We start from the raw sequence: 14440 nt of genomic DNA on the forward strand, positions 1-14440 counted from the left end.
ACAGCGTTGACATCAGCATACCGCTCACCCACACGATGCCATACACGCTGTCTGCCATCTGCCCGGTACAGTTGAAACTGGGATTCATCCGTGAAGAGCACACTTCTCCAGCGTGCCAGTGGCCATCGAAGGTGAGCATTTGCCCACTGAAGTCGCTTACGACGCCGAACTGCAGTCAGGTCAAGACCCTGGTGAGGACGACGAGCACGCAGATGAGCTTCCCTGAGATGGTTTCTGACAGTTTGTGCAGAAAATCTTTCGTTGTGCAAACCCACAGTTTAATCAGCTGTCCGAGTTGCTGGTCTCAGATGACCCCACAGGTGAAGAAGCCAGATGTGGAGGTCCTGGACTGGCGTGGTTGCACGTGGTCTGCGGTTGTGAGGCCTGTTGGACGTACTGCCAAATTCTCTAAAACAACATTGGAGGCAGCTTATGGTAGAGAAATGAACATTCAGTTCTCTGGCAACATTCCTGCAGTCAGCATGCCAATTGCATGCTCCCTCAAAACTTGAGACATCTGTGGCATTGTGCTGTGTGACAAAACTGCACATTTTAGATTGGCCTTTTATTGTCCCCAGCACAAGGTGCACCTGTGTAATGATCAAGCTGTTTAATCAGCTTCTTGATATGCCACACCTGTCAGGTGGATGGATTATCTTGGCAAAGGAGAAATGCTCACTAACAGGGATGTAAACAAATTTGTGCACAAAATTTGAGAGAAATAAGCTTTTTGTGCGTGTGGAAAATTCCTGGGATCTTTTATTTCAGCTCATGAAACATGGGACCAACACTTTACATGTTGCATTTATATTTTTGTTCAGTGTACATTGAGCTAGGAGTTCAGAAGAATGTATTAACACAGTAAGGGAGTAACCAGAAGCCAGGATGCACATTATTAGTATTCAGAAAAAGTAAAAATGTTGTTCAATTATTAACAAAACTTTTAAAACAATTAACAGTATCTGACAAAACGTGGACGATGAGTTGTTGAAGATGTTTCCTGATTAGCATTATTGAACCTTTAGTTTCAAACTACTTTGTACCCCAATACTATCAGTTTTGTATGAATGAAGAGTGACATTATTGGTACTTACCTACACCGGAGTTGTTGAACATCCCCGGCAGGACTAGCAGGATGTGGTTGGGCCAATACTTGCGGTAAAGAGGCATCTCATACTCCTTGACTACCAGGACATGAAGGTGACCAGCACCTTCTGTGGCATGGAATATGTTCAGCAGGCCATGCTCGTGACGTCCTGTCGTTGGTGTGAAGATGGGGCTCTTCAACACATCAGCACTCTGTCAATAATAAACTATCCATTAGTCATTTGCTAGAAATGCCTTAAAAAAGTACCTGATCACTTTGCTGCAACTCCACCTCACCATAGTTTTCCAAATGAGAATCAAACACCCTACATACAGGAGAGGATATACCTGGAGAATGCTGGCATTAGCACTGTTGCATTCAGAATGCTGGCATTAGCACTGTTGCATTCAGTTTGGTTTTGTAAAAAAGTTCTTCTATTTTGTCAAAAATGCCTCATGACAGTTTGCCTAATCCCTAAAGGCAGGATTTCCAGAATTTCTTAACCATGCTGTCTCCCTGTTACAGATGTTATCTCCCAGTTACAGATGTTAAATGACTCCCAGTTATGGAAACTCTCAGTGGGATACATTTTAAAAAAAAATCTTATAACTCTTCCAAATCCTCATTGGGACAAGCAGAATCACTGCTGGTAAAGCATCTGAGGCTTTAAGGAAAGATGCTTCGAATATCACATCCCTTGTTTACACTGAACAGCAGCTTACACAGAAGAAATGCAGTGCTTGCTATGAACGAAAGCCAGAAAATACCTCTGGGTTTTACAATGCTTACCTGTGTTTTATCATGCGTTCCCTATGCTGTAATACACTTTGCTATGCTTTTACTATGGGAAAATATTCTAAGCTCCAGCTATTAGTGTTCACTGCAGATCAAAACCACACCTTATCAGTAACAAGGGGAAGCCGCATGCTCTCCAGTTGCCTCCCTTGCTGGCTGAAGACAAAGTAGTTCTCCTTGGATCTGGGAATGATAAAGTGAAGCTGGACCTCGCCTCCCAACATGGAGGATGAAAAAGTGAATGCGTGGAGTGTGGCATCAGACAGCTGTGAACAGAACAAGGTAGAAGCATTCAGTAAAGATTCACTTAAATCTCAAAGAAAAGCTCATATTCAGTTTCACTTAAAAACTATTTTGTTTAACATTAGGTCCTACCTTTCTGTTGGATTTTTAAATTAAACAAAACATTAATAGTATTACATTTTTTAAAAAATGCTTGAAATCTCATTCAGTGACTATAGTAATACAAAGTTTTTCCTCTGAATGCACACTGATATTCTGCAGAGTAACTGACCTGTGTTGCTGGGCTGGCTTCTGTGTAATGGTGACACTGTTCGCAGTGGTGAAAGGTATTGTGGGCAGCATACTTGGTTAGCATTATAGAGACTGTCTCCCGCTCGGCAGATACCTCACACTTTATTTCTTTATTATAACCTGCTAAAAAATAAATAAAATAAACACACACACACACACACACACACACACATATATATATATATATATATATATATATATATATATATATATATATTTTTTTTTTTTTTTAATGTAAATACCACGCAAAAGTTTCTGAAAATTAAAACACTGGGTACAACAGGCTTCAGAGCTATCTGTCGAGTCTATTTATAAAACGCTACATTTACCTTTCATCATTTATCACACAAACAGTAAGTTTGTCAAGTTTGTCATACTGTTTAAAATATGCTACTTGTAACTGAGTAGCTGTAATTTTGTTACAAGCTGACCTTGTAGAGACTTGGTCGGTTTTTCTGTGTACACAGGACTGGTGTGACGGGACTTCGGATCATGGGGGCGAAGGTCAAAGGGCATATTGCTGATGACTTCAATGTCTGGCCACTGATCGTTGGATGGCTGGGTTAATTCACTGCTTTCTGTGACATCTGAAAACAATTCAAATTGAAAACATGGAAGAAGAATTGTTGTATGCATCAGCTTTTTTGTTGTCAATGCCAAATATTATTGCTCTGAAAAGTCAGTGCAGTTAGTGTGCATACTTATGAAAACAACTCCACTCACCCTCGTTAACCTCCTCCTCATTGTACACGTCTACCTCCAGCAGGCGGATCAGCATGCGAAAGAGAATTCGCAGGAACTGCAGGTAAGCCCCCGTCTTCCCCACCTGAAACACAACCCAGTCTTAGCAAGCTGCCTTTGAAACACTCCGTACAAAGTGGAGAAAAGTCCATGCTGATTTTGCAGGGCCTCTGGGGGTAAGATTTAGCTTTGTGAGCTTAATAATGTCTAAAAGAAAGTTTTCAATGTACGAATATAAAAATGTATCCTGTATCTATTTGATGTAACTATTTCTGGGAGGCTAACTCACCTGTGGTGGCCCAGTCAGCAATAAACGGCGTGGGTGGAAGCCAACGGCTTCTTGCCCGACCTGGTTCCTGCAGTCGGCATGGTGCTGTCGGGCGCTGGTCCACTGTCGGTAGTAGAGGGACTGCTCCTCGGTGCTGAAGCCCCTATGGAAGAGGGGCCGCAGGTGGCTGCTCCAGGATACGTCGGCGTGGGGCAGCAGAGAGGACGAGTGCAGCTGGCCGGTGCTCTCGCTGCCCAGCAGGTTGTAGGCTGCCCGGGACAGGATGACGGTGCGAGGCTGGGCAGCTGGGGGGCTCCAGCTCTCGCGTGTGGACTGGCTAGGTCTCTGGGTGTTGTGGGAAGAGGAGGAGGATGTGGAGGCACCACAGGAGGAAGGCTGGGGGACTGAGCCACTGCTGCTGGCTGGCTGGTTGCCCTGTGAGTCACACTCCTGCCTCATGCCTGGCCGAGAGGCACCCTCCTCAGCAGAACTGCTGGTCATGTTCTGAAAGGTGAGGGAGGATGAGATCTTCTGGGAGCTGTCCGCAGCACTTGAAGAGCTCACCCCATTCTCTGTGATGGAGCCTACTATGAGAATAAAAGGCTACATTACTATTAATTTAATATACAAAATGTTCCTCTATTTTAAAGAGAAATTAAAAGTCCAAACCAAATGAGGTGAGTTAATGTTTTTTTTATGTTTGTTCTGTGTATACAGAAGCATCATTTTGATTGGGTAGAAAAATAAAATCTCCATGGCAATATCCTGAGATATCAGCAGAGAACAATATAAGACCTTTTAAAAACAAGATCAGAAATTATAAATAGTCTATAACAGGGGTGGCCAACCGGCGTCTCCCGAGCCGCATGTGGCTTTTTTGTGGTCAAAATGCGGCTCTTCGAACTTGCCATATATTTCATTACACAATGAATTAGTTACTTTTTTATGCTATTTTAAATATGTGTATTATTTTTACATTAAGTCTGAGTTTTTTGGGTTTTTTTTCCCCCACCACAAGACAATCCATTTCCAACCTTAGCCAATGAGCAGTATGGCAGCAACACTTTTTTGTTACATACCAACTAACAGGCAAATCATATCCACCCTTTACTGTGCATTCGGGACTCAAGTTACAGAAGCTTGGAAACCGTTAACTTTACTTTGAATAGGACTGCCATCTGTTTTGTTCATAATGGCAGAAAAAAATAGCGAAAAAGAAAATCTGAAGATGAATATCGAACCTTCTTACCGGAGTGGGAGAATAATGTATTTTCTTGTTGAACGCAATAGAAAACGCCTGGCCATTTGCCAGTGCCCGGTTGCATAAAACATTCTATTATTAAGTATTTCACTTAAGTGTGACACTTAAGTGTATTTTTCACTTAGCTAAGGGAAAAAGGTATGGGTGTTGCACAAAACATCTTAACCGCTTTCCTTAGCTAAGGGAAAACACTTAAGTATGCATGGATTATTTAAGATTTCAATCAATAGGTGAGTAGTTTACTGTACTCTGTAAATCCTGTCTCCATGGCAACGTTTGGACAGTTAAGGGAAACTACAGTATGGCTGATAAAATTTTTTAAAAAAACACAAACTGGACAGAGGAGGAAAAACACGATACTTATGGAGGAATATAGTAAAAGAAAGCAAATAATAACTGGCAAACTATGTACGAATTTGACAACTGCCATGAAGCAGAAGAAATTGGCAGAAGTAACTGAATGTGTGAATGCAAGAAATTTAACGGTAAATCGCAGCATTCACAAGATTATATATATATATATATATATATATATATATATATATATATATATATATATATATATATATATATATATATATTCTGATTTCAGATATGTATTCCGATAATTTCAGAAGCGCATCACAAGAAAAAAACAGGTAAATCTACAAAAATGTGCATATTTGTTTAAACAATTTGTGTGGTTGTGTTCGCAACAATTAAAAGTGAGAGCAGTATTTTGTATTTAGCAGAATTAACCTCACTTAACATGTTATGCAACAGGCCAAATGTGTTTTTATTTTTTAAGTATTCATTTTTATAGTAATAAAAAGCCATTAGTTGCAAAAAAACATTGTGCTGCCACTGTATTTGAAGAACAGGGAGCAACGTGTGATTTCTTCTTGTCTGGGGTTGTTAATCTGTTTCCAGCATTATACAGACATTTAAAAGACAATATTTTGGCCAAATCAATAGTTTGTTATTAATTGCTTGTCATCCATTATATCCAAAGGATTTTCTCTCTGCAAATCCTTCTGCTAAGTGTGGCTCTGTCCTCTTCAATTTCCAAAAACGCTGCCATACCGTTTTTTCAATTTAAGGGGTTTCAATAGGACATTTAAGTATTTTCACTTAGTTATCCCCTAAAGCCGTTTTGTGCAACGGTTAACTAACTTAAGGGAAATACTTAAATACAAATATTACCCAAGTAGAACACTTGGGAAAACTAAGGGGGAATTTCACTTAAGGTGTTATGCAACCGGGTACTTGCCTTTATGTCGCAGTTCAAATCTTCAAATCTGCAGCGTTATTTCACTATAAACCATGCCCGCATTGACAAAGAATTTCTGAAAGACTCTGTCTTTACAGTTAATGCTAGAACCACCAGGCTAGTCATGAGTTATATGTGCTAATTTAGAAAATAAACATTTTATGTTTATTTTTTTCCATTTAAATATGGTGTTTCTGCTATGCAAATGTTAGATATTATGTTCATGAATACATCTTTTGAGTTATATCTGAAAGTTTGTATTTCATTTTCAGATCGGAGCTGATTAAAATATCCCCATCAAAATGTCGTTAAAAAGCAAATGGATAAACAGACGTAAATTTGCCAAACAATCTGAGACCACAACTCTAGCCTACTCCTAACAAGTGGCCTGGAACAGTGCCCGTGCGGAAGGTGAGTTTGTGAAAACTTGCCTTAGGGATGTTATTGCTATCCTATGTCCAAATAACAATCAACTGCAAAAGCAAATTTCTGACCTGCAGCTCTCACACGGTAGAACGTATCCGTCTCAGATCTAAACAGTGAGACTGAACTACAGCTGCATTCAGAACAATGTGCGTAGTAAAGAATGCCACAAGGTCACACTGAGTACAGTATGTGATATAAGAAAATAAACTAAAGTTCGCTATTCACCCAAATATGAAACAAAAACAAAACTATGCTTTTATATATAGTGAAAATGTATTTGTTTGGATATCAATATTACATATGTACTGGAAAAAATAAAGGTCAGCTGCTTTTAATAGTGTGTGTGTGATAGTAATTGTAGTAAAAATATCAGTGAAATGCTAAATGAAGCACTTTTTAAAGTTTGTGGCTCTTTGTCATCCTACATTTTATTTACTAGGCTCTTGGTCTGTGAAAGGTTGGCCACCCCTGTTTTATAAAGTTAAGTAAGATATAAAACTGTAACGGACACGTCAACAAGAGTGGATCATTCTCAGCCATAGCTCAAGAAAACCAGAAAGACTTGGCAAAAGGTCAGTATTGACATAGAAAGGTTATTATTCAAAGACAATTAAAACAAGGTTTGCAGTAGGGTTAGGTGGCTGGTACAGCATGTTCTTTTACTCTCTTGGGTTTCAGCCCACATTCAAAGCTTTTGGAACCCAAGCAGCGCATCCAGCAGACCCACTTCTTGTGCTGTGACAGTGGCTGACCTGAGGTTCCAGTGACTGCGCTGCCATTGCTATGCGGTCTCTCCAGGTCGATGTGAAGCTCCTCTGAGTCGTTCTCAGTGCTGCTGGCTTTTTCCTGATAGTGTTCTGGCCAGACCATGGCCCCCAAGGGCTCCTGGGTGGCGTGTCGTGATGCGTAATGGCACGCCAGCCCAATCTCCTGCTCCAGGGCTGTGCGTGTTAGGTAGCTGGAGTCGATTAGCCTCAGGTCACAGTACTTCAGCGACCTGCACAGCAAAGGACACATTTTAGATGTTTCTTCCCTCAGATTTACAGCAACAAAATGAAAGCTACAATTCCAATGTATGCTACTAATACCCCTTTTCTACTGGCACATCCAAACCCTGACAGCACCAGGCCCTCACCGTACAGGTAGTTTTCCACTAGCTATTTGTCTGAGACTGTGAAACTCTGGACTCACAACACATCTGAATCTGATTCAGAGCAGAACAGGGTCAGGGGCGGGGTTAATGATTTTTGTCATTACGTTGCGTCAGTCAGCACGCTCGAAAAGATGAACAACATGGTGTGCAGCAAGTTGGAAGAGAGAAAAGTACAGCCCATAGTTGCTATTTAGTTGTATTCAGTAAAGGTTGCCCAAAATTGTCATCAACTAGAGCATACACACACAGAGTGCTCTTTTTCAAGATCAACAGCACCCAGAAGCGTACATAAAAAATGCTGACATGAGAATCAGGCCCTATTTTTTTTAAATGTAATTAAACACTATAGTGGATGTGCAAACAGGCACTTTTGACTGGTTTACTGTATCCTATTTTGGACATAAACATGCAGGGATTGTAGTATGATGATAATCTTTCTCTCTATGGCTCACAAGAAGATCATAATCTGTTAATTGGCTCATGGATTTCCAAAGTGGTAAAAACATATTATTTTTCTGTGTGCAGAAAGAAGGTACTATTTAGTTTTACATATTTTTAATAGCATTCTATCTACCGAGAGAGGCAGCTCAAGTCCTCCAACATCTACGTGGGCTCACCATTGAAAAATACATCTCCATGTAAAATGGGATTGTATTCTTCTAGAATTAGTTAGGTCAAGAGGTTATATTTTAGCAATTACAAATTAATTGCAAGAAATATGTCATGTTTTCCAATCTGATTTCACAATGAAATCGAGTAGTACTGCTTGACAGGTAGGATTTCCTAATTGCCAGTTGCTGCAGTATGTCCACTGTTTTGTCATTTCAAATTTTTTTCAGAAAAACAAACATTAAACTTTACAGCTGCAGTGTCCAGTGCACATCATGAAAAACCATATACGTAGGTAAAAAATGCTAAAATAAAAAAGTTACATTTAGCTACATTTAAAAAATATATACACACCTGAAATTTTAGGGCTAAAATAAAGGGCTTTACAATCTCTGTAAGTAACTGCAGTGTCCAACGCGAAATAATAAATAGCATAGCATTAATAGCATTAACTTGTTCAATACAAAAAAATGGTGCCCAAGTAACAAGCTCTTGCAGTGTCTAAAAAAAAAAAAAAAAAAAAAATAGTATATATATATTATATGATATATCCAAAATATGGATTTTACCTAAAAATAATAATTTAATCGACACCTTTATCCAAATAGGTTTCGACTTAATGTGTGTTGATTTATTATTATTTTATTTAGCAGACACCTTTATCCAAAGCGAATTACAGAGACTAGGGTGTGTGAACGATGCAGCAGCTGTAGAGTTACTTACAACAATGTCTCACCCTAAAGGCGGAGCACAAGAAGGTTAAGTGACTCGCTCAGGGTCACACAGTGAGTTTGGATTTGAACCAGGGACCTCCTGGTTACAAGCCCCTTTCTTTAACCACTGGACCACACAGCCTCCCAGGACTCTACCGTAACAGGAAAGTGTAATCAATGACACTGTAGTATCTGATCCGAAACAGCTGTTATCTGAACCTTCCTCGATGATGCAAGCAACTAAGCAAATGATGCAAGCAACAAAGCAAATATGTCTAGGGTTTTTTTTTGTATTCACATAAGCCTCGACATTTGCCCTTAGGCATTATTTGCGCATGATTATTAAAAACCGGAAATAAATGGTGAAAATTTGACTTTCAGCTAAAAGTTGGAGTGGGGTGGCGATTGTTCAAACCAGGGCGTTGATTCGGCAGAATCCTGTAATTGTATTTTAACTGAATTGTATGGTGATGTCTTTCTGTACCATTTGCCAACCAAATGATCGCCCATGATATACACTGATATTGCTAACCCCATTGCATCATAAAGGAACTTGAGAGACACTCAAGAGAAATATAACCAGAACTTTCTGACACTCCATTGCTTTATGTACTCTTCCACGTGCTGGAAAGGTAATGTGTGCTAACTAAAGAGGATCCTTTTTCTCAACTAAAAGTAAAATATCACAAACTGTGACAAAAACTGCATCTCTGGTGTCAACAGTACTTTTGCAAGAAGCTATATAAAAGTTATTTTTGTATAAAAAAAGAACTCACTGCCCTCGACACCCCTTCCCAGTGCATGTTTTGTACAATTTCAGAAAATGTGTATCATTTTGGATGGCCCTTAATATAAGAAGAACAAAAACAAAGAAAAATACAACCATAAGCTCTGGTCCACCATTCACAACTCAAATACAGCGTCTCTTAATACCACATCACCTACATGTGACTCGAGACATTCATTGTGACGTCAATTGCACAGCTCAAGTTCTGAAGTGCAAAAACAACCAGGCGCCTCCTAAGCCATGCCGGGCTGGCTCGGTGCGGCTTGGTTGTACAGTAGAAAAGAGGTATAAAACGCCAGGACCTGGGAAATGTTTCCCCGAGTGGATCTTTTCCAGTCAGAATCACAATGCATGGCAGTCCCTCCAGGTCCTCATAGGTGCGGGGAACCCAGTCTTCACTTTCATAGCCTCTCCACGCCTGCAATAACGCAACAAATACCGTGTTCAGACACAAACTTGGAATTCAAATGGATCCGAAAATATGGGAAATAACACAGCCTAGTTTTCTAGCATTCCTAAAAAGTATAACATACAAACAAATTTAAAATGATCCTGCATTGAGGACACTGATACGCATATCAACATTTAACATGAAAATGTTCATGAAAACCCTGGTATTTCAGAACAGATACTGCATATAAAATAACCAACAGCTATTTTTCAAATATTGGTCCAGGCTATAAAGACCCATAGAGCACTTTTTTTATCCTAATTGTCATTAGTTTGTGACACCCCTCTGTGAACTTTACCTTGAGCCTGGTTATGAAGTGCTTGGCGAGGCAGAGCTCGGAGGAGGGGCTGCCCAGGATGACCTCAAAGCGGTACTGGAGGCCCAGCTTGTCGCGGACCTCCTCCAGCCTCTCCCGTGCCAGCATGGCCAGCTGCAGCGAGGGCACGCGGATAATGAGCATGTGGCCGCGGCCGCTCTTGTCCCTGCCTGGCATGCCGATCAGGTCGTCCAAGATACCCAGGGTCTCGGGCGTTGTGTGGTCCCGCAGGGAGGTCATGGAGGTCAGGGCCATCATGGCCTCAGTGTACTGCTGGATGAGGAGGTAGCTGCGAATCACCATACTGTGCAGCCGTGGGTACCTGCAAAGGACATCGAGAGCATCGATTATTATTGTGTGTCTGCCAACCCTTGCATAATACTCTTGAGGACAAATCCCAGGACAAATAATTTGGACAAATTATGTGTAAATTATATATAAGATGAAGCCTTCACCAGTTTGAGCTCAATTAAGATGTCGTTTTTTTAGATACAGACATTTTTATTGAAATAAAAAAACTAAGCTCCAGAAGTTTCAATGACTGAGCGCAATGTGTCACAACAAGCTGCATTTTTGACATAACTGCCTATGAATGTTTAAACATTAGACAAATGGCTACCAACAAATGGTAGTACCAATGAAAAACTGTGTCTCCATGACCTACATTTTCCTTCAACTTATGATTAATAATTCACAGTGCTGACAACATGTAGAGTGCATTAGTTCTTGTACAAATGTACAAATCCCACTAGCTCTCGCATTTTCTCAGAATGTAGATAAACTTCTTGCAACACATGGCCATGCAAAGTCTGAGACCAGGGTTTACCCAATGTATAGTCATTTTATCCTCTTCCCAAGGGCTATATCACCCCAGGGCTAAGCAGTTATATTTGCTGCTATGTGTAACTAGGCTAATTGTAAGTATTTAAATCTGGTAACTGTTACTAAAAGGCAAAATTTGAAATTGTAGTCCATTTACCTCTCCAAAAGAGTGTTCACCATTTTTTCAAAGGCATCATCGCATCTCAGAATAGGACTCGCTACGCCCCACCGCAGGGACCTGCTGTAGTCGTTCAGACCAAAATACACCTGCTCCTCTGCGCCAGACTCCTCCTGACAGACAGAAAGACAGGAGAATCACAAATCGGCACACCAGGAAGGTACACAACAAGGTGGACTTCCTGTTTAAAGAGGGGGGCAGGGCTGCACTCACGTTGTTCTCATGCAGTGGCCAGTGCACCTCGTTGTGAACGCTGATCCGGGACTGCTGTGTCTGCAGGGTGAAGGGGAAGGAGCTGACCTGCAGGACCAGGAGGTTCATCGACTCCAGAGCCTCCCTGCAGTTAATGACGCGATCAGCCAAGCCCTGCAGCTCTCCATGCGACACTGACCCAGAGATCAAGCTGAGGGAGACGACAAATTAGCGAACACACACTGCTGACTTGTGCCTTAAGCTCAGGCAGTAATCTTGTTTTTGATGCAAGTTGCAGGTCTGAGTGCTCTTGTGTTGTATTGCAGTTTTGTTCTGTGTGTATAACATAGAGCAGCTTCTGCACAGATATCAGCAGACACTGTTGTAGTCTATTTTTATCTGTTTGCAGTTACAGGATAATTACAGTCGACAGAACATTCCTTATAAAATCGTACCTGGTCAAATCGACGTGGGAATTGTCATGAATCAGGACAAACAGGGTATACGGATTCTGCTTGACTTTCCTTACGAAAGCCTCAAACTTGCTGTGAACATCGTTGTCTAACCGGACAACACATTTTTCTGCTTTCTGGTGGATGCTGGCTGCTTCCTCGAGACCCAGATCCACCAGAACTCCTAGAGAACAGCACAGGAGAAAGGCAAGTGGTCAAGAAATGTTTCAGAAACACTTACTGAAGAAGTGCTGGCAGACCGTTAATGTCCCACCAGTTTTGTCTCTTTTGCTGCTTACATGGGTAAGAAGATCAAGTTATTAGTTTACTAGGCCACCCAGTCCACACCCAAAAAAATAAGCTAAATTTCCAGAGGGATGGTAAATACAGATTTTGAACACAGAGTATAAAATATATGTATCACCCAAACTGTATCGCTCTTTCTGCCTACCTGACTGTCTGACTCGCTGTGCAGTCTGGTGGAAGAGGACCTCGGAGGGGGGCACTAGGATCATGAAGTCCACTTTGCAGAAGCGGCCCAGGTCCAAGCTCTGGCTGCCCGAGTCAGCTATGGAGCACACCTGGGATAAAAGCTTGCGGGCCACATTCAACTGTGGAGTGTAGATCTGGAACACTTCATTGCTACAGCCTGGAGAAACACGACAGGACTTTACTATATGATTCATTACTGGATTGGAATTCAACACCATTTACGAAACTTGTTTAAGCTGGATAAAGAAAAACTTTCAGCCAGGCCTTACCTGTGTCTTGCATTGGCACCATGGCAGCAGCTTCCTGCGACTGAACGCATTCGTGAACACCACCTCGGAAAGGCACAACAACCTTATCGCCTCTCCTCTGCTGAAACCGCTCCAGCTGCTTGTCTAAATTATCTCCTGCAGTACAGAAAAAAAAGAATATTTGCACCCAGACTTGTTCAAAGGGCAAAAGTAAAGTAAAAAAAAAAGGCTTTGACTTACCTAACGAGGTTGTTTTGAAATGCGAAGCGAGGATGCTGACTTTCCCAGTGATCAGCTCATAACTGATCTCTTTCAAGAACTCGCTAGTGGTGAGCGTGCTCTCTGCAAGTGCCCTCGACTGATACTGACCTGGGTAACAGACATAGAGAAATGGTCAGGAAAAACACCATTTACCAAAAGGGGGAAAAAAATTACACTTTTTCCAGCATGTACATTTTAACTGCCAAGCATTCACCTTTAATGTTTCAAATCATATTTTTTCTTTTTTTTTTTTTATTGCAATTTACTCATCAACTTAACACCCTCCGAGCCTGTTTGGCACCTACCTAGGACCAGCACACAGAACTCGTTTCCTCGCATCTTGGAGGTGCAGATCACAACAACATAGTCAGGCAGACGCTGCTGATGTGGGATCTCGCTAAGGGAACGAAGCGTCTCTGAAATGCCCTCCCTCAGGGAGTTGTGGGTTACGAGGACGTGCACCGAGTCTCTGGAGACGCTAGCGGTGAGGCGTGCCAGCCAGGGCAGCTGAGCCTGAGAGACCGAGTAGCAGGAGGGGAGGCTGGTGCTGGGCAGCAGGGACGAGCGCTCCTGCAGTGGTAGCCCCTGCATGGCCTTCAGGACGATCTGCTCAAACTCCTCCCGCAGTGGGATCTGATCACAGCCTGCAAACAACAGCAAACAAACCAGCTGAAGAACAGATTTATTCTTATAAATATTGTAATGCAAATCATAAATATTGTAATGCAACTCAAGTAACACGGTGATATAAACAACACTTTACAGGTCGGGACAAGTGTCTAGTTTCAAGTTTTAAAGGTTAAAGATGTGGTTAAAGAGTATTGTTCTTTAATAATTTGGGATGTTTTATTATTATATTACTGTGTATTAGGTGCTTTAAAATGGATGAGAGAACAGAAGTGAGAGAATACAAATACACAACTAAGGTGGTGTCACTAACCACACCCTCTATTGAGGAAGGCAAAAAAATAGCCATGGAGCTTACAGGATTGTTATTAGAGTTAGTGGGAAACGGCAAATAACTTTGGGGAAGAAGAATAAAAAAAACAACAACACTGCAAGGCCTGACGGAATTTCTAACAGCTAAAAGCGGAAATAAACTGTTTTAACCCTGCCTAAGACTCTTAGACCTTAAGCAAGACCATGAAACCCAAAACTCAAAGCACTTTGAGATATTAAACAAGTCTGTTAATCTCCAGACTGCCTTCTTCTGCAGTAAAGACCAACATTGCTGGTTGTATGGGGGGCATTATCCATTGAGGCTTGGCAGTGCTCGCTACTTACCTAATCTAACCAGGTACTGCAGGGTCAATAAGATCATACTCTCCACACTCAGTAACTGGCTGCTAGCCATGCCAAGCTTCTCCAAAGCCTTGCCATTCAGCTGGGGATTCTTGTAGCAGTT

The 14440-nt window shown here is 41.4% G+C and overlaps 1 protein-coding gene across 7 annotated transcripts in view; it reads right to left on the bottom strand.

Annotated features, from left to right (window-relative positions):
* LOC121314451 (GREB1-like protein) overlaps nucleotides 1-14440 on the bottom strand; it is a 60299-nt gene that overhangs the window by 5662 nt on the left and 40197 nt on the right. For 4 of the 7 annotated variants that reach the window (XM_041247738.1, XM_041247743.1, XM_041247742.1 and 1 more), the window contains 17 exons: nucleotides 14320-14440; nucleotides 13341-13679; nucleotides 13015-13143; nucleotides 12796-12930; nucleotides 12486-12683; nucleotides 12038-12218; nucleotides 11604-11793; nucleotides 11370-11503; nucleotides 10373-10712; nucleotides 9926-10041; nucleotides 7114-7358; nucleotides 3447-4012; nucleotides 3140-3242; nucleotides 2848-3003; nucleotides 2397-2539; nucleotides 1987-2148; nucleotides 1095-1299 (listed from right to left, as the gene is read on the bottom strand). The exon at nucleotides 14320-14440 is cut by the window's right edge and continues 65 nt beyond it. In XM_041247738.1, coding sequence (XP_041103672.1) covers nucleotides 1095-1299; nucleotides 1987-2148; nucleotides 2397-2539; nucleotides 2848-3003; nucleotides 3140-3242; nucleotides 3447-4012; nucleotides 7114-7358; nucleotides 9926-10041; nucleotides 10373-10712; nucleotides 11370-11503; nucleotides 11604-11793; nucleotides 12038-12218; nucleotides 12486-12683; nucleotides 12796-12930; nucleotides 13015-13143; nucleotides 13341-13679; nucleotides 14320-14440 — 3463 coding nt within the window. The remainder of the gene's footprint in view (nucleotides 1-1094; nucleotides 1300-1986; nucleotides 2149-2396; nucleotides 2540-2847; nucleotides 3004-3139; nucleotides 3243-3446; nucleotides 4013-7113; nucleotides 7359-9925; nucleotides 10042-10372; nucleotides 10713-11369; nucleotides 11504-11603; nucleotides 11794-12037; nucleotides 12219-12485; nucleotides 12684-12795; nucleotides 12931-13014; nucleotides 13144-13340; nucleotides 13680-14319) is intronic. The other 3 variants (XM_041247744.1, XM_041247740.1, XM_041247741.1) reach the window with 3 other exon arrangements.

The sequence above is a fragment of the Polyodon spathula genome, chromosome 4 (assembly GCF_017654505.1).
Source record: "Polyodon spathula isolate WHYD16114869_AA chromosome 4, ASM1765450v1, whole genome shotgun sequence".
NCBI classification, from domain to species: Eukaryota; Metazoa; Chordata; class Actinopteri; order Acipenseriformes; family Polyodontidae; genus Polyodon; species Polyodon spathula.